The sequence below is a fragment of the Sinocyclocheilus anshuiensis genome, unplaced genomic scaffold, assembly GCF_001515605.1.
Source record: "Sinocyclocheilus anshuiensis isolate Anshui unplaced genomic scaffold, SAMN03320099.WGS_v1.1 scaffold1561, whole genome shotgun sequence".
Taxonomy (NCBI): Eukaryota; Metazoa; Chordata; class Actinopteri; order Cypriniformes; family Cyprinidae; genus Sinocyclocheilus; species Sinocyclocheilus anshuiensis.
The window spans coordinates 821,263-839,504 of NW_015536630.1; the positions used below are offsets into that span (position 1 = coordinate 821,263).

Below are 18,242 nucleotides of genomic sequence, written 5' to 3' on the forward strand. Positions count from 1 at the left end.
TACACATACATATATATACACATACATATATATATATATATATATATATATATACACATATACATACATATACACACAATAATAATAATAATAAAAATAATAATGTATGGATAATTAAGTCAACCAAAGTCAGGGATGGTATCATTAACTAAAGCTAAATTTATTTAAAAAATTATGAATTGAAATATAAAATAAATGTTTTCTAAAATAAAATATAAAAATATATATTTTTTATAAAAATATAAACACACACACACACACACACACACTTCTTGTTTTAAGCTTAAATTCATTTAATTTTGATACATTTTACAAAAAACAATATAAAATGTCACTTGTCAGTGTTTCCTGAATTAGGAACGTTTAGATGTTTGTGCTGGAAAACATGCATTTAAATGATTCTCAAAGCTCATCTGTATGACAGTAGTTTTATGGTAATGTCCTTGTTGTGTGGTTAATGTTCTCTAATTAGCAGAGCGTGATTTAACCGTCCTCTCCGCACTGACCCGAGGGCTCGATAACGCAACCCCTGCGGCAATAAATTATTTTAACGTCTCTTGACCCGTCCACCTCCATCACCCTCTCCACCCTCCGCTGAACTTCAGCAATCAATAGATGAATGCTGACATTCTGAACCTGTCAGAAAACGCCTGGCTTCATTTCCAAAACAGGACATGAGACGTGACCCCGTGACCCCGTTCAGACAATGACACCCTGTTAAGTGAGGAAGATTTTTATACGTCTCTGAACTTACACATGGGTCGTTTGTGGTTACTACCTTTCGTAAAAGATAGGAAATGTGTTAACCGGGGTTTGCTAAATGTGATGAGATTTGAATAGGATTAGGGGTTTTGAAAAAATCAAACACCGCTAAGTATTAAAGTTGAGCGTGTGCCTCATCCTGCAGTGTCTGAGCTCCAGATATGAATGATTCCTCAAATCATGAGTCTTGCTGAGGTGCTTTACTAACCATGTAAAGCCTGACATATGCAACAATTGTCCGAAAAATCTTTTTTTTTAAACAGTTTATTGAACTTTGTCAAAATCCAAAAAAGGTTTGCATATCTATTTTTATTGAGTATTGTACTTGATGAATCAGGCTTTTATGGCTTAAGTAGTATGATATAATGAGAATTATAAACCTGAGAAACCATAAGCAATTTGATGCAGATGCTGATATTTATATGATGAATAGCTTCTGATAGCTTGTCATGTAAATCAATGAGTATAGCAGAAACTTCAATAAAATTATAGAAATATCAGCCATCGCTCTAAATCTTCCGATAATGTCTCAGTTAGATGACATTTAATTGCTTAGTTTGATGATCAAAACATATAATGCCATGCAATGATGAAAAGCCTGATGATAATTAATATTTGATAATCACATTTGAACATGATTTTTGTATGATGATAATAATAATAATAATTATGATAGTCAACCTAAATCAGGGTTATTATTAATTAATAACATAATAATTCATGTTTAACTAAAATAAAATATATATTAAAAAAACATTTTTCAGTTTCATTTACTTGAAATCAGAGTACTAAAATAACTCAAACTAAATAAATCAAAAATAAAAACTAAAACGTAACAATATAGAGATTAAAAGAGACTAATAAAAATGTCAAAAACACAACAAAACTGCTAAATCTTTAGCTAAAATTAAGCAGAAAATATAAAAAATAAATTCTAAATCAAAATATTAACAAAAACTAGTTTAGTACACTAATGATAGTAAAGTAACACTGAAGTTGCTTCAATCCAGTCAGTGTTCATCTTACTGAAATATTACTAACAATATAAAAGTTATTCTTATGTTTACTTTATGAATATCAGTAAAGATTTCTCAGCAAAAAGACGCATGAACCACAAGCTGAAGGTGGATGTTTTTACAATGATGCTAAAAGGCCTTTTACTTGCTAAAAAAGGCATGTAGTAGATTGTGTACAAAGTTTTTCAGCAAAGTAGAGGCCTTACAAATGTATCCAATATGATCCAGTAAGCTTTATAGGGTTAATGATTTGTTCAAATCTCTTAACGCTCATCATGAGCCATAGTAATAGAAAGCATCACTAATTATTTTAATGCCACAGTCATTTGAGGTTATATCACATGATCAGATCAGTCCGATCTCTTTTTCCTCTTCTCTCTTCAGGCCTGCAGAGCTCAATAAAATCCTCATCTCCTGGCTGAAGGAAACACACCAGAAAGCCTCTATCCCTGTTCATCCCAAGTTATGAGAGCATGATCTTGATTTAACTATACGCAGGCGAATGAACTAAAGTGCACTAATGTCCAGGCTTGCTGATTGCATAATAATAGTCCATTGTCACACCGGTATCACCGTCAGCACCGTCTATCGCGGCAAGCCTAGTTAACAGTGGTCCACAGCCCATTTCATGTGCATATTGCAAAATGAACTCGGTTTTTGTAAAACCGCTTTACTAAAAATTACCCACAGTGTAGGCTGAAGAGTGAAGTGTACCTTACATGTCCTTTAAAGTGTGAAAGATGGCCTGAAACTGTTGGCAGATGCTGTCAGATAAGTCAAAAATAGAAACCAACCCTACCTGATACGTATCTCACACCACCAACGCCTCTTTCCATTCAGGTCATGGGGCATTTCAGAGTTTTATTCTGGTAAACCGACTGTTTCAGATACAGCTATCAGATTTAAGAAAGCCTCTATCCCTGTTCATCCCAAGTTATGAGAGCATGATCTTGATTTAACTATACGCAGGCGAATGAACTAAAGTGCACTAATGTCCAGGCTTGCTGATTGCATAATAATAGTCCATTGTCATGTGAGTAGATTTCAGTAGTCCAGTGCTTTTTATATGAAGTCTTTTATAATACACTGCAATAATGAACAGACATTTTTTAAGGCAGTGTCTGTAGCTCAAATAAGCTCATATTTACATTTTGTGTGAACAGCATCTGTCACTGTTTGCACTTAGTGTAAATAGCCACTGCCTTTTTTAATGTAATATTGATGAATGTCACATTTTATTATGAATTGTTTTATTAACAGCTTGCTTTGCAAAATAAAACCAATAAATAATCCTTTTCTTTGTAATAAACTGAATCAATACTGCTTTACAAGAATCATTCATTGTATATTGTTTGCTACAAACATTGATATTTTGGCCTGAACAATTACTCTAATCGGCTATTTTTTGAATAGTGACATCAGCCAATAAGTTCATTTCAGAATTAAATTTTACAGAAGTGATAATTTCTACTCACTGTCTGTCAGTTCTAGAAACATAAAGCAAACCTTTATGGATTTTGTGTATTCAATTTGTTTTATTTCTCATTTAATGTTATATGCTATCATTATATTTTATTAATAATGGGTCAGTTTGAATTTCTTTAAAAACAAAAACAAATTTTCTTCCACAAAGATGCATCAAATTGATCAAAAGTGAGCGCAAAGCCATTTATGTTACAAAAGGTTTCTTGTTTTAAATAAATGCTGTTCTTTTGAACTTGCTATTCTTCAAAGAATCTTGAAAAATAAAAATTTTCACAAAAATAGGAAGCAGCACAACTGTTTTCAACAGTGATAATAATCAGAAATGCTTCTTGAGCATCAAATCAACATATTAGAATGATTTCTGAAGGATCATGTGACACCGAAGACTGGAGTAATGATGCTGAAAATTTAGTTTTGCATCACAGGAATAAATTATATTTTAAAGGGCAGGTCATATGGTATTTTAAAGTGTCCTAATATTGTGTTGGAGTCCCCTACAACAGGTTTAAATGCATCTAAGGTCAGAAACATTGTAATTTTCTCAGAATATACATTTAATATTAGAGTAATTTGCCAATGATTTCGAAACGATTCATTCCAAGCAAGTTCGGAGCAAACCCCTCCCTTCCATAAGCCTACTCTGCTCTGATTGGTCAGCTGGCCAAGCCTGTTGAAACTGTGAACACTTAATACAATAATGGTGGATACATTAGCCGAGTGCTAACATGACTAACTGATGAAACGATGTTGTAAACCAAAATATGTCTACTGAAATGTTTGAAGAACGACAGACAAAAGACGCTCTGTCTTAGCTTTTAATCAGAACTTAGAACAGCTGTATCACAGGCGCAGCAGCCTAACTAACTCGCTCGTCTCTCCCGCATTAACCCTATAACTGCCAGTGCAGCAAAATAAACAGCAATTAGCTGTGTGCTACACTACATTCTTTATTATTAAACAAAGTAATTACAACAACGTCAGTTTACATTAATCGACAAATTCTTAGGAAATAGTGGGTTCACAGCGAATTATCAGAACTACTTCAGTAAGACAGTAATATTGTGAGATTAGAGAAGCAGTCCTCGGTAAAATGATAAGCACACAACAAAAGGTTCGAATTGTATTTCTGTGGTATCCTTGAACACAGCATCTTCTCGACATGATGTAAACACACTAACTAGCTGAAGTGTTTGTGGGCAGGTCAGACTCGCGGGCAGGCGGGGATTATGCAAATGTGTTACCCAATGACGTATACCGGTAACAGGCAAAAGATTCGAAAACATGACGACTCGTTAAGGCGATTCAGAATCGACTCTCTCTTTTGAGAGACAATATCTTTATTTATCGTGCACTTTTTTGATTAATAACTTTGCAGATTGTTTTCTTTTAAAGATAGCTACTTATAAACTGCAAAAGAGATATTTTTCAAAAACCCATATGACCTGCTCTTTAAAATCTATTCAAATAAAAAAAAAAACCATTTTAAATTGTAATAATATTTCACATTTTTATTGTTTTCATTGTATTTCTCATCAAGTAAATGCAACCTTGCTGAGCATAATTTTATCAGTAATGCTCTACCTCTTAGTCAATAGCTGATTTCCAGCTTTAATACATCGGATTTTCATCAATAAACCTGAACTCTTAAAGCATCTGCTGTTAACTAGTGTGGTATTTCCCGAGGAGGAGCTGTGATTGCAGTCATTGCATCTTGTCCTCAAGAACAGCAGCCGCTCTCTTTGTTAAAGCAGACTGATTGCCTTGACCTGAGATTGCTGTTTTATAATGAGTGTAGAGGAAGGCAGAGCGGCGCTAGAACCACTGCAACTGCTTCATTTAAAAAAGGAAATGATTTCACATACAAAGGGGTCATTTTCTGCAGTAACAAGCGACTCGCTGTTTTCTAAAGGGACAGTCGTGCTCCCTTCATTCTGAGTGTCAGTGTCTAAACTCTCAAGAGCACAGAGAATGTGTTTAGACATCCTTCCTGTTTGCTGCGATTTGAGTTAAGTTTCTGCTTTGAAAACTCACTGAAAGAGATAATTAAACTTTCTGGTTAGTGATTATGCACTTTAATTATTTACCATACTCATATTCAGCTAGGGTTTTAGGCAATTTTGGTAACGATGGAATATTTTTGAAGTTTAAATTCATTCATTCATTCATTCATTATTGGTGTGACTTGTTTTAAATACATGTAAATTTTAAATATTTACATGTACAGTTCCTGTAAATATTTACAGTAACTGCTATGTCATGGGTTTGATTACCAGAAAATGCACATGGCAAAATGTATACCTTGAATACAGGTTGCTTTGGATAAAAGCATCTACCAAATATGCTATTTTTAATACATTTGAATATGCAAGTTAACTGTCAGATGCACATTTACATGTGGTGTGCATTAAATCTGCATTCATCTTGCCAAACAAAACCATTAAAATGAAACTCCAACTACTAAATATGTAGCTACACTCTAAAAAATGCTGGGTTAAATACAACCAAGTGCTGGGTAAAGTATGGACAAACCCAGCGATTAGGTTTGTCCATATTTTACCCAGCGCTGGGTTGTATTTAACCCAGCATTTATTAGAGTGTATATTCACATTCAAAATATAAACTATATTATCTGCAACTGATATATTAAAAGTTGCATACTGTATATAGTACATCCAACTTCATCTGCATATACAGTATACTCACGTCACGTAAAGCCATATATAATATATAGCAAATCTGAACTGCTTTATTGCTTGTATCATCACAAAATGTAAACTATATTGCTGCCCAGCTTTAATCTGCTAAATGTGACTATAAGGCATTCAAATATAAATATTATCATCATGATTTTCTGTAAAGCTGCTTTGAAATAGTGTGTATTGTGAAAAGTGCTATGGAAATAAATTTGCTTTGCCTAGTTATAAAGGCACTGTGATGCTCACATATTGTTCAGAAAATGTAAAAATAAGTTCACTTTCAGAATGGCAGTTTGTTTGACAGTATCTCTTCATACTCATCAGATGAAGGATACAGACAGACAGACGCTCCATCAGTGATTCTGCTGATACTCCAGGGTCTTCTGATCACAAGGTTTATTGTGCACAACGGACAAACTAAACCAGGTCCAAATGCTCAGTCCCACAGGTGATGCATGGAGATTGCTGGCTAGCAGCAGATTTGAGGGCCATGACAATTGATGTTTGTTAGCGTTTGTCTGTGTGGTGTGAACTGGCCTTCAAAGAAATAGTTCACCCAAAAATTAAAGTTTGCTGAGAATTTACTCACAAGATTTAAATGAGTTTGTTTCCTCATTGTAACAGATTTGGAGAAATGTAGCATTCCATCACTTGCTCACCAATGGATCCTCTGCAGTGAATGGGTGCCGTCAGAATGAGAGTCCAAACAGCTGATAAAAACATCACAATAATCCACAAGTAATTCACACCACTCCAGTCCATCAATTAACATCTTGCGAAATGAAAAGCTGTGTTTTTGTAAGAACCAAACCATCATTAAAGCATTTTTGCATTTTAAACTGTTGCTTCTAGCCAAAATACGAAAAAGCTTCTTCTGGAAAAAGCTCATCACCTGTTGTCCTCGCACATCAAAATATTCCAACATATTTGTTTTGAACTGTTTTCACTTGTAAACAGTACTTGATCTGTGCATGTTTCTCTCCTGATTCAGACAAGACAACTTGAGGAGACACTAGAGAAAGCGTTATTATGGATTAAGAACTCGTATTTTGGACAGAAGTGATGGTTTAAAGTTAAAATTCTTGGTGGCTTTGTTTCTTACACACAGGATGTTAATTGATGGAATGGAGTGGTGTGGATTACTTGTGGATTATTGTGATGTTTTTATCAGCTGTTTGGACTCTCATTCTGACGGCACCCATTCACTGCAGAGCATCCATTGCTGAGCAAGTGATTTCTCCAAATCTGTTCAGATGAAGAAACAAACTCATCTGCATCTTGGATGTGCTGGGGGTAAGTATATTTTCAGCGCAGTTTCATTTTTGGATGAACTATTCCTTTAATATGGCTGTTCATTTTGCAATGATACGAACTGGATTTTTATGTTCTATGAAATGGTTACCAGAGCAGTTGCTTCATAGAGGTTAGGATCAAAAGATCAGAAGTGTTGGATTTTTCAAAATGTAATTTCGATCATTTAGTAAAGTAACAGCACAGCTCTCCTCAACAGCATACATGATTTGAGGATTCATTCATGTTCACAGATGCTCAGGTGTTTGTCAGTATTACTATGATTGAGCATGTAGTATTGTGTTCAGATGTATGAGGGATAGTAATACTGATTCTTGCCCTGGAAATGCACTACCAGCTTGTCAACAGATGCATGTAAGCTGACTGCTTATTATCCAGGTTGTCATTACATGCTGTTGGCTCTGAAAATACGTGAATGTGATGCTCAGACATGATGTCCGACCTCTTAGTGCGACTCAAAAACACTCTCGGCTCTTCACATGGTGACGAGTCCATTTCTATGTCCATTTATCCTAAAACACGTCATCATGTCAGTAGAAATTACCATACTATTAGTCTTCAAGCAGTTAGTGCATTGCCTTTGTGTATTTCCTTTCGATCTTGCGTATAAAGGGTTTTTTTTTTTAAATCTGTAATTATCTTTGTGGTTTTAGGAGCTATTAAGCTTAAGTGGTTATTTCTATTTACATTCATTCAGAAGACACAGTAATAAGTGAGGCGTTTTTTTTTATTCATTTATGTGTGCTGGTGTAATTATTTCCAGTGACGTGAGAGATTTCTTTGAGCTCTAGCTTTGCTCTTATGTGCTAATTTATCCTCAATTAATTTATTATGTGATTTAATCTTACATTCATATTGCAAACAATGGAGACGAACCTTAACAGATGAAACTGAGGTTCCGGTTCGGTTCCTTTCTATTCCCAGATGGATTTATATTATAAAGAACTGATACATGTACCAGATGAGTATTTGCCAGTTGTTTGGTCTTTGCTTTTATTTAACTTTTATAATTATAGGAAGAAATTTTCACACAAGTTCTGTAATATTCAAAAAGCAAGCTGTCAAAACGGTGATTATGATTAATACAAAATCCCTACCTTTACATTTAAAAAAAAGCCATTTATGTGCTGATAAATTAGCTTAGTCCATAAACAATTATGTATCCTTTGATCTGAATGCAAGAACTAGAAAGCTTGTGATTAAAGTCCAGCTGAAATATTAAAACGTCATATCATACTTAATACGAGACAGCTAAATTACACAGAACTCATTCTGACAGAGAGTATGTATTTGCTGCCACTATGACTCATAGACTCATAGTTTCAGTTAATTGACTTTCTTAAAGCAAGACATTGCAATAAGGTTTAGAATAATTAATTATGCAAATTATTTTGAAGTGCCTGTTAGTTTGACTCTTTCACTGATGTCTTACTAAAGTAACCTGCACATCTCTGTTCATCGCAATGGCTTTGGGCCAAAAAAAGGTTACAACAAATGAACACCTAAAGAGACCAGACTGAACAGAAAAGACTGGTCTGCTAAATCATTTATAGTGTTTGCTTATGTTTTATTCTATTTCACAATTCTATTTTTTCTTTTAGTTTCTGTTTTCAGCTTTATCCACATATCATATAGCCTACATTCAAAGTCTTGTAATATTCAGCAGTTGATTTTTTTGTAAATCCTATTTTTTACGTTGTGGGAAATGTAAGTATTCAGAATTTACATTTTAATTACTTTTAAAATTTAATTACTTTATTTTTATAATTTATATATAAATGTCACTTAATGTCACGATAACAAATTACTTTTCCAGTCTTCATTTCAATAATGCAGAACTATTTGCACTGGATTAATCATTCTTCTGTGTGCTAATGAATTTGTATTAAAGATCCTGTTGTAATAAAATTTACTGCCAGATGATCTTTAGATCTCAGCACACCTAGTTCATATGGTCCTTCTTTGTTAAAATAGGTTATTGTCTAGTGTTTGCAACCTCATCTTAAGACTGATTCACAGAACCCTCCTGATTTTCTAATCCACTAACTAATGGATAAGAACTAATCCACCTCTAAAGTAAACCTCACAATCTTAGAACGGCATCTTTTCTCATTTGATCTTGGGACGATGGTGATTATTTCTGGAGAGCTCCGAGGTTTGTTGATCCTGTTATTAAAGTCGCCGCTACACTGACCTGCTGTCAAAAGGTTTGGCATTACATATAGCTAGGGTATAAAGACTTTCAGGATGTCTCATCTTTTTAAAATTAATTTGTAATGTTTGAAGTTCGATGTGTTGAGGTTAATTGACACGCAATCGATCATCAACAGTTTTTGGCACCACTAGTGCAAGTTAAACGGACACCAGCAATCTACACAAAACGCTAAATTATTTTTGTGAAATACGTGTGATTTGTAAATATATAAGTTCTACTTACATTCTGTCGATGAATCGTCCGATAGTTGGTGAAAGTGAAAGTGACGTGACATGTGGCCAAGTATGGTTACCCATACTAGGAAATAGTGCTCTGCATTTAACCCATCCTTAGTGCACACACACAGCAGTCAACACACACACCGTGAACACACACCCGGAGCAGTGGGCAACCATTTATGCTGCGGCGCCCGGGGAGCAGTTGGGGGTTCGGTGCCTTGCTCAAGGGCACCTCAGTCATGGTATTGAAGGTGGGAGAGAGTGCTGTAGATTCACTCCCTCCACAATTAGATACAATAGTAGATACAATCCCTGCCGGTACGAGACTCGAACCCACAACCTTTGGGTTATGAGTCCGACTCTAACCATTAGGCCACGACTTCCCCTGGTGTGGCAAACCACATGAAAACGAGGCTGTGAGCGACTAGACTAAAGCCCCGTTCACATCAAGAACAATAACTATAAAGATAACAATATTAGCGTCCACACCAGCGAACAATATCGTCTGTTTATTCTAAGCACACACTCGTCTGCCGCTTTAAATTCTCGAGCTCGTGATAGCAGGATTTATTCTGATTGGCTGTCAATGTTTGTATCGTTCATCAGCTGGAAAAAAATCGTTCTGAAAATGATTCCAACGACATTGTTTCTCTGTGCCTTTATCATTATAGTTGGTGTGTACTCTGCTATTCTTTAATATTGAGAATGATTTTTAGAACTATATCTTTATCGTTATCTTTATAGTTATCGTGCTTGGTGTGAACGGGCCTTAACAGTCTTAGTTTTCTACACAAAACGCTAACGCTATGTGATTTGTAAATATATGAGTTCTACTTACGATGAATCGTCCGATAGCTGGCACGGCAAACATTTCTGTTGCTATGGTTACCGAACGTCGAAAACGAGGCTGTGAGCGACTAGGCTAACAGTCTTAGTTTTTCTACACAAAAAGCTAAATTATTTTTGTGAAATATGTGTGATTTGTAAATATATAAGTTCTACTTACGTTCTGTCGATGAATCGTCCGATAGTTGGTGCGGCAAACATTTCTGTTGCTATGGTTATCGAACGTCGAAAACGAGGCTGTGAGCGACTAGACTAAAGCTCCGTTCACACCAAGAACGATAACTATAAAGATAACTATAAAGATAACGATATTAGCGACCACACCAGCGAACGATATCGTCTGTTTATTCTAAGCGCACATGCGTCTGCCGCTTTAAATTCTCCAGCTCGTTACAGCAGGATGGATTCTGATTGGCTGTCAATTTTTTATCATTCATCAGCTGGAGAACTCCTGGATGAGTCGTCGTTGCGCTCTTGGAGTAATTTTGGTTGACCGGCAACTCCTGGGAAGGTTCACCATTGTTCCAAGTTTTCTTAATTTGTGGATAATGGCTCTGACCATGGTTCGCTGGAGTCCCAAAGTGTTAGAAATGGCTTTATAACCCTTTCCAGACTGATACATGTCAACTGTTTTGATTCTCATCTGTTCTTGAATTTCTCTTTATAGTTATCGTTCTTGGTGTGAACGGGGCTTTACAGTCTTAACTTTCTACACAAAACGCTAAATTATTTTCGTGAAATATGTGTGATTTGTAAATGTATAAGTTCTACTTACGTTTTGTCAATGAATCGTCCGATAGTTGGCACAGCAAACATTTCTGTTGTTATGGTTACCGAACGACGAAAACGAGGCTGTGAGCGACTAACAGTCTTTACAATGGTAAGCACTGTACAGTGGTGTGAAAAAGTGTTGGCCCCCTTCCTGTTTTTTAACTTTTTTGCATATTTGTCACCCTTGAAACATTAAAGTGTGACAAACATGCAAAAAAATAAGAAATCAGGAAGGGGGCCAACACTTTTTCACATCACTGTATATAGGTCATAAATCACGTAATTTTCACAACTCATAACTTTCAAAGCTGTTTTATGGAGTTTTTGTCTAAGCTACTGAGAAACGTGCAGTTCAGGGGCGGATCTAGAAAATAATTTTTAGGGTGGCATGGGGTCTATGAGGGGTGGCAACACCAAAGCAAGCCCCCATGCATAGTTTTTGGGGATTTATGGTCTGACATACACAATGGTAATACAATATTTGTGAGCACAACTAAGTAATCATCTATACTGTTTAAAATGAAAAACAAATAACATTTCAATATCCATCATGGCACCAAGTCAATACAGAATATAAAAAACTTAATACAAATTAATAAATGATTATAAAAAAGGTTATAAATGTTTCTGAGCTTGTATCACTAAAGAAGACATGCAGTTCTATTAAAATGACATAGGCTACTTAGATGGTATAATCAAGTTTAGTGCAAGTTTAAAAGCAACAAAAACTTTTGAATTTCCTATTATTAGAAAGAAATACAATAATATCAAAGCACTGAAACTGGATCAGTTTTGAAAACAATGTATGATTTTCTGTTATTAACAGGTGTCAGGTTTCAGAAATTGTGTGACAAGTAAAGATTTTGTGTGTAACTAGTTGAAACATCAATAACACTGGAACAGGATTCAGGAATTATTTTTGCAGCTCAATGTCTATAACAGTATACATAAATTAAATTACAGATACAGATGTATAAGCATAGCAAGAGCCTAGCAACCACCCAGAATATCCTAGCAACCAACTAGCAACACTTCAGCAAACATCTAGAACATCTAACTGACCAAACCATTTACGTTTTTTAAACAAGACTTTAAGACAAGCCAGCATAAATTTGTCTTTCAAACTTTTCAATCTAGTTAGTTTTTCTTACAGGTTTTTTTCAACTGCTTGCACACATTTTCCAAGAATTGCACACACAAAATGCAAAATGCCTCACATCACTTGCAAAATGAAGCACTGCATTCAAAATATCACAAACACATCTCAAAAGCAAACATTTGCAAACACTTTTGCCATAATATTAATTCCTGTTAGAATTTTGTGTGTTGTGTTTTGCAAAAAGTGTTTTATTAAAATAGAAAACTGAGTCAGTGGCCGAGAATTAGTGTATGGTTTTGCAGATTTGGTGTGTGATTCTGGTGTTTGAGTGTCAGGTTTCAGAAATTGTGTGACAAGTAAAGATTTTGTGTGTAACTAGTTGAAACATCAATAACACTGGAACAGGATTCAGGAATTATTTTTGCAGCTCAATGTCTATAACAGTATACATACATTAAATTACAGATAAAGATGTATAATTTAGCAATTAACTTTTGGGAATTTTTTTTTTCTTTTTCATTTTACTACTGTAAGGTAATTGTCCAGTAGATGAAAAGCACTAGAAAAGTTCAAATACCAAAGAATTGTATGAACTTGGGATGCACCACAATACAGTACAGTAAAAAATACAATTAAAAACAGTAAATTTAGCATCATCTGCACTTTTGGCAAAATTTCATTACAGCACTATAGCAGTTTCTTGGTCTCCTGACACAAGACTAGCTAGATCTCTAGGCAGTCATTTCTCAGTTCTGCAAAAACGGTTACAAATAAAATTTGACAGTCAAGCGCTTGAAGGTGTACAACAGTTCTACATGTGCTACAGTTTACTGTACATACAGAATAGTTAAATTTCCATTATCTAATGTACTGGTACTCTCTTCGTTGTTAGCATGCAGAGATTCTGATTGGTGTATCATCAGTTTTGCTACCTAATGTTTAACTTACTCATTGTTAAACGTTTTGAGAAATGTGTCTGTTTTGAAAACTGAATTAATGGTTTGGGGCGACTAGATTCTTACCTAACTCTGCTATTAGTTTCCGTGATCGGCATCTTCTTTTTGATTTCATGTTATTGTCACGGCTTATATTCATGATGAAAGTGGAGCTCGGGTCGGAGAATCGGATCACCAAACAGTTACTCGATGAATCTCAGACATATCCGGACGGGATTAGATTTCTCAGAGGACTTCTGAGTTACCTGAAAAGCAGTAATTATCTGATTCACGAACAAATGTAAAAACAATTCATTAGTGAACTGGGCCACGTCTTGTGGTTTTGACTCAAAAAGATCCGGTTCATAAGAGTCATTTGTTAATGAAGCCGACTACTATTGAACTACACTGCGTGCGCGTGCAACCATCATGCAGTTTATTAAAAGGCGTGTTTTTGCCATTATTTTGCGTTACTCTGTCATCGCCACGGCTGAAAAGTAGCACATGAAACGCTGCTTACATTTATATTTTATTCTGTGATAATTCTGGGTAGACCCGCCCCTGGTGTAGTTCACTGAACATCAGTCCATCATAGCCTCGTTTTCATTCCTGTCAGAAATTAAATATCGTGCTACGCTGAATGTGTATGTAAACGCATCTGAACAGTTTTCCCATTATTACACATTAAAACTGGTTGTAATAAATAGCGGAAGATTATTTTTGTACATTATCGAGTGCACCTAAGTTACAGCATAAGAGGGGGGAGCTTCCCTTTCTGCTGCTATTTATTTATGTTTGGGGAACTGTTCCTCTCACACCTACATCTGCATCCTTTTCCGTCATGCCACAGCGAACACTAAGATCATCCAAAAACAGTAAGCTACCGAAATACTCTATTTTGCATCCACCGTCGATTTGTCTTTGTGGTGATGATTATACGCCCTCTACTGGTGTCACATTGTGTTTATTGTGTTAATATCTTAGGTAAGCTTTAAGTGGAAAGAATGAATGCATTTTTTTATTCTTTTTTTTTTTTTTTTTATAATACATTGATCAGAAATGACTCGTAAGTTTGGTTGAAGCCATTTTAATAAACACTCTTAGTTTTACAAAATGTTAGTTGGCATTGAATCATGGCACATGAAAATCTGTAGATTATATATCAAATTTATATTAATCTAAAAGCCCAGAGAATTTCCTCAATAGTATATAGCCTATATTAGCTATGAATGAGAAATGCACAATATAGCATAGCTATTTTTCCTTCCAACTATAAAACTTAAAAAAAAAAAAAAAAAAGTAAATTTTTTGTGGAAGATTTTGCTAATGTAGATAAATTGGTTGACAATCGTTCCTGCTGTTTACCTTCTTTATTCTAAATCCAATGCAAACTTTAACTCTTTGTCGCCTCCTTCTGGACACATAGACATACCGAAAATATCCAATATTCAGATACCAAATGCATTCACAAAAATAAAGATTATGTAGCTTGTTTTGATTGCATTTAACATCAAATAACGTTGTACAAAAAGTTATGCATGTATATTTGACACATGATCTTTTCAATAGGAATTATTTAAGAAAGAAATCGTTTTTGTATGATCTTGAAGTCTTGCGTCTTCATGCAGAAGATGTAGCTCTCAAATCTTTTTCTTCTCAAATAAATCTTTCCAGGTGGGAACTATCTTGGAATAGACTTTTTCAATCTGGAAACAGTTTTCAAAAAAAGTTACTGAAAAGGTCTTGTCTACCAATGTTTTCTAGAATTTTTAAATGAGAGGCTAATATTGACACTTTCATTCAAATTAGACAGGTTAGTGTCATAATGTCAAATGTTTTACCTGCTCTGACTTTTTAACCCCGTATCGTAACATTGTGGCCTGATGTTCGCTGTTGTTGAACAGGATGTCAAAGGTGATGGGTTTCGTCATGATTTCATCGATCTCCGGCTGGATGAGAACGTAGAAATCTCGTGGTGGATGCTTGTCATCCAGGTAGTTTCTTACCTTGTATTTCTTCCCGACTACGTCAAGCGGGTCTAGCTTTACGGCGGCGTTTATAGCTCGGCCGAAAAGGAGGAGTTTGGTGTCTGAATCTTGAAAAGAGATGTTATGAGAACAGTCATAAGATTTCATTTGCTAAAAACGTCCTCACCCTCAGGTAATCCAAGATGTAAATGAGTTTTTTTCTTCATGGGAACAGATTTGGAGAAATGTACCTCTGCAGTGAATGGGTGCCGTCAGAATGAGAGTCCAAACAGCTGATAAAAACATCACAATAATCCACAAGTAATCCACACCACTCCAGTCCATCACTTAATGTCTTGTGAAGAGAAAAGCTGTTTGTTTGTAAGAAACAAATCCATCATGAAGATTATTTTTTAATTTTAAACTGTTGCTTCTGGCTAAAATATAATGCCCTCTATTCATTATATTTCTTTCTCCAGTGAAAGAGTTGTCTGAATCAGGAGAGAAATCTGCACAGATCAAGCAGCATTTATAATCAAAACCAGTCCAAAGCAACTCTAAACAAATATGTTGTTGGTTTTTAATGTGAGAGACAACAGGAGATTGACTTTTTCACTGGAAGCATTATTATGGCTTATTGACTCAGTTGACGGTTTAAAGTTAACGTCCTAATGATGGATTTTTTTCTTAAAAACGCATAGCATTTCCCTTCACTTGATGTTAACTGATGTGTACTGAAGTAGTGTGGATTACTTGTGGATTATAGTGATGTTTTTATCAGCTGTTTGGACTCTCGTTCTGACGGCACCCATTCACTGCAGAGCATTCATTCGTGAGCAAGTGATGGAATGCTAAAATTCTCATTTTTTTTAAATGGCTAATTCTTTTCAAAGATGACACAGACTCACCTCTGATGGTCAGATGGGCCACATAAGGAACTCCGTCTCTTTCTCCATAGTAAACGCCAAAATGAGAAAAGTAACTGTTGCCAGGAAACTCAAGAATATCTCCGGGGTACAGCTTCGGATGAGAGTTACGCTGAAAGAAAACAAAGCTGTTTAAAAGATATCATGAAAATAGATTTTAAAAGCAGGATCACATCAGAACGCAAACAATGCTCACCAGTCCCATTGGTGTTCGCTGTGTTATCGATGCCTATGCCTTTACTGTCAAGAAAGCTGGAGATGTACAGCGAGTGCTTCATTAAAGAGGAGTGAAGCATTAATCACATCTGATATCACAAATGTCAACAGGCAGATTTATGGGGGAAGCCTATTAGATTATCAACTACAAGAACAACGAAAGTTCAGGTTAGTTGTGCGAATCCTACAGACTAGTGTGCTAAAGTATGATCGTCTCTAAAAACACACACCCAGGAACTCTCCTTCAGTGCCTCCAGAAAAGACATTCAAATGAAGGCCTTTATTAGTGCTACCTGTGAAGGTGTGATGCTGGATATTGATATTTGAATGTCTGAGTGAATAATACTAAATCAAGGGAATAGGCATAACAATCAACTGCAACTGGAATTGCAGTGCTTTTTATTTATGCTGATCGTTTAGAAAGAGACATTTCGGGTTAACTGATGCAACAGATTCTCAAGAGAGAGTTAAATATTAACTTCCCTTTTTATCAGGAAACATCTGCTGGTTAACTTGAAGCAAGTAAAATCCAAAATGCAAATAGCTGATAAATGCCTCACGCTCATCTTGGTGCTGGATCTTCAAACTTTTCACATGTGGTGTCGCCTCGTAGTTTAAGAAACCAGAAGGTTGTAAGCTCAAACCCGGTGATCATGAAACTATCATCAAATGACAAATTATTGAAACAGGTTTACATATTTTCTAAAGAAATGATGGGTGTTGTGGTTATGGAGTTTAAAGAGTGTTCTGGGTGGTCTTTAGCACGGCTTTAGGATTGGGTCTCAACATGCAGCTTGATTTGAAGTAGGGATGCTCCGATCGATCGGCCGGAGATCGGTATCGGCCGATAATCATATTTTATGACTCGTGAGTTGTCACAGCGTGGAGGACAAAACAAAAACAGAGGTTTCCCCAGTAACCGCTGTACACAAAGCAGCGGTGAGCTCACAAACGCTGCTTTATCAGGCATATAACATGCAAGATGAAATGAAAATGACAGAGAACATTTTCTAAAGATAGTCTTCCTTCAGAAATACAGTGATAGAAAAACCCCCGCACCTCATTATGATTTTTAAACGTGCAGTACGTGCTCATGTTTATTCAACAAAGCCCATTGGAAAATCGGTCAGTTTTGATATTGTGGCGAGCGCCACAAATAAATAAATGTATGGGAAACACATCCCACAGCACAACCACCTGAGCCCAACTTCAGTCTACTCATCACCTTAACTTTAACTCTTGTGTAGCCAGCGCCATAGCCAGACTGATAAACAAACACAGACCGGAAGTTAACTTCGGGCCAGGCGTGTGCGCCCGATGAAACCGTCTATATAAAACTTGAAGCATCAGAATCGGCATCGGTATCGGCCGATCACCATGACAAGAAATCGGTACTCATTATTGGCTGCAAAAATCCTGATCGGAGCATCCCTAATTTGAAGTATTATTCATATCTGTATATGCATTTTTGAGCGGTTTAGTTGAATATTTCCTGAGCACAAGTACTGTATGTGCACTAGTAATAGTGATGCTAGAAAACAGCACTAATGAGAATAGTAAGATTAGTCAGGGAATTCTGCAATAGCAGTGTTATTTTAGTTCAGATCCTATTACAGTTTTTATTCATATCTTATTTTCATTTTCATATTTTCAGTTTTTATTTCAATTTTAATGAAAGTTTTAGTCATTTTAAAATTATTTTTAAATACTATATTCTATTTATTTCTTCATTTTTATTTCAGTTTTAGTTATTTTAGTACATCAAGTTAAACTAAATAA

At 35.5% G+C, this 18,242-nt stretch overlaps 2 protein-coding genes across 7 annotated transcripts in view; one reads left to right on the plus strand and one right to left on the minus strand.

Annotated features, from left to right (window-relative positions):
- Positions 1-2,329, plus strand: part of LOC107653762 (bifunctional epoxide hydrolase 2-like) — a 23,498-nt gene extending 21,169 nt beyond the window's left edge. For all 3 annotated transcript variants that reach the window (XM_016440600.1, XM_016440595.1, XM_016440587.1), the window contains one exon: positions 2,163-2,329. In XM_016440600.1, the coding sequence (XP_016296086.1) occupies positions 2,163-2,247 (85 nt within the window). In that variant the 3' untranslated portion in view covers positions 2,248-2,329. The remainder of the gene's footprint in view (positions 1-2,162) is intronic.
- Positions 2,330-14,920: 12,591 nt separating this feature from the next.
- Positions 14,921-18,242, minus strand: part of LOC107653800 (HRAS-like suppressor 3) — an 11,376-nt gene continuing 8,054 nt past the window's right edge. For 2 of the 4 annotated variants that reach the window (XM_016440637.1, XM_016440628.1), the window contains 3 exons: positions 16,230-16,359; positions 15,196-15,449; positions 14,921-15,060 (listed from right to left, as the gene is read on the minus strand). In XM_016440637.1, coding sequence (XP_016296123.1) covers positions 14,995-15,060; positions 15,196-15,449; positions 16,230-16,359 — 450 coding nt within the window. In that variant the 3' untranslated portion in view covers positions 14,921-14,994. Of the gene's footprint in view, positions 15,061-15,195; positions 15,450-16,229; positions 16,360-16,443; positions 16,966-18,242 lie in introns of those variants that run through there. The other 2 variants (XM_016440652.1, XM_016440645.1) reach the window with 2 other exon arrangements.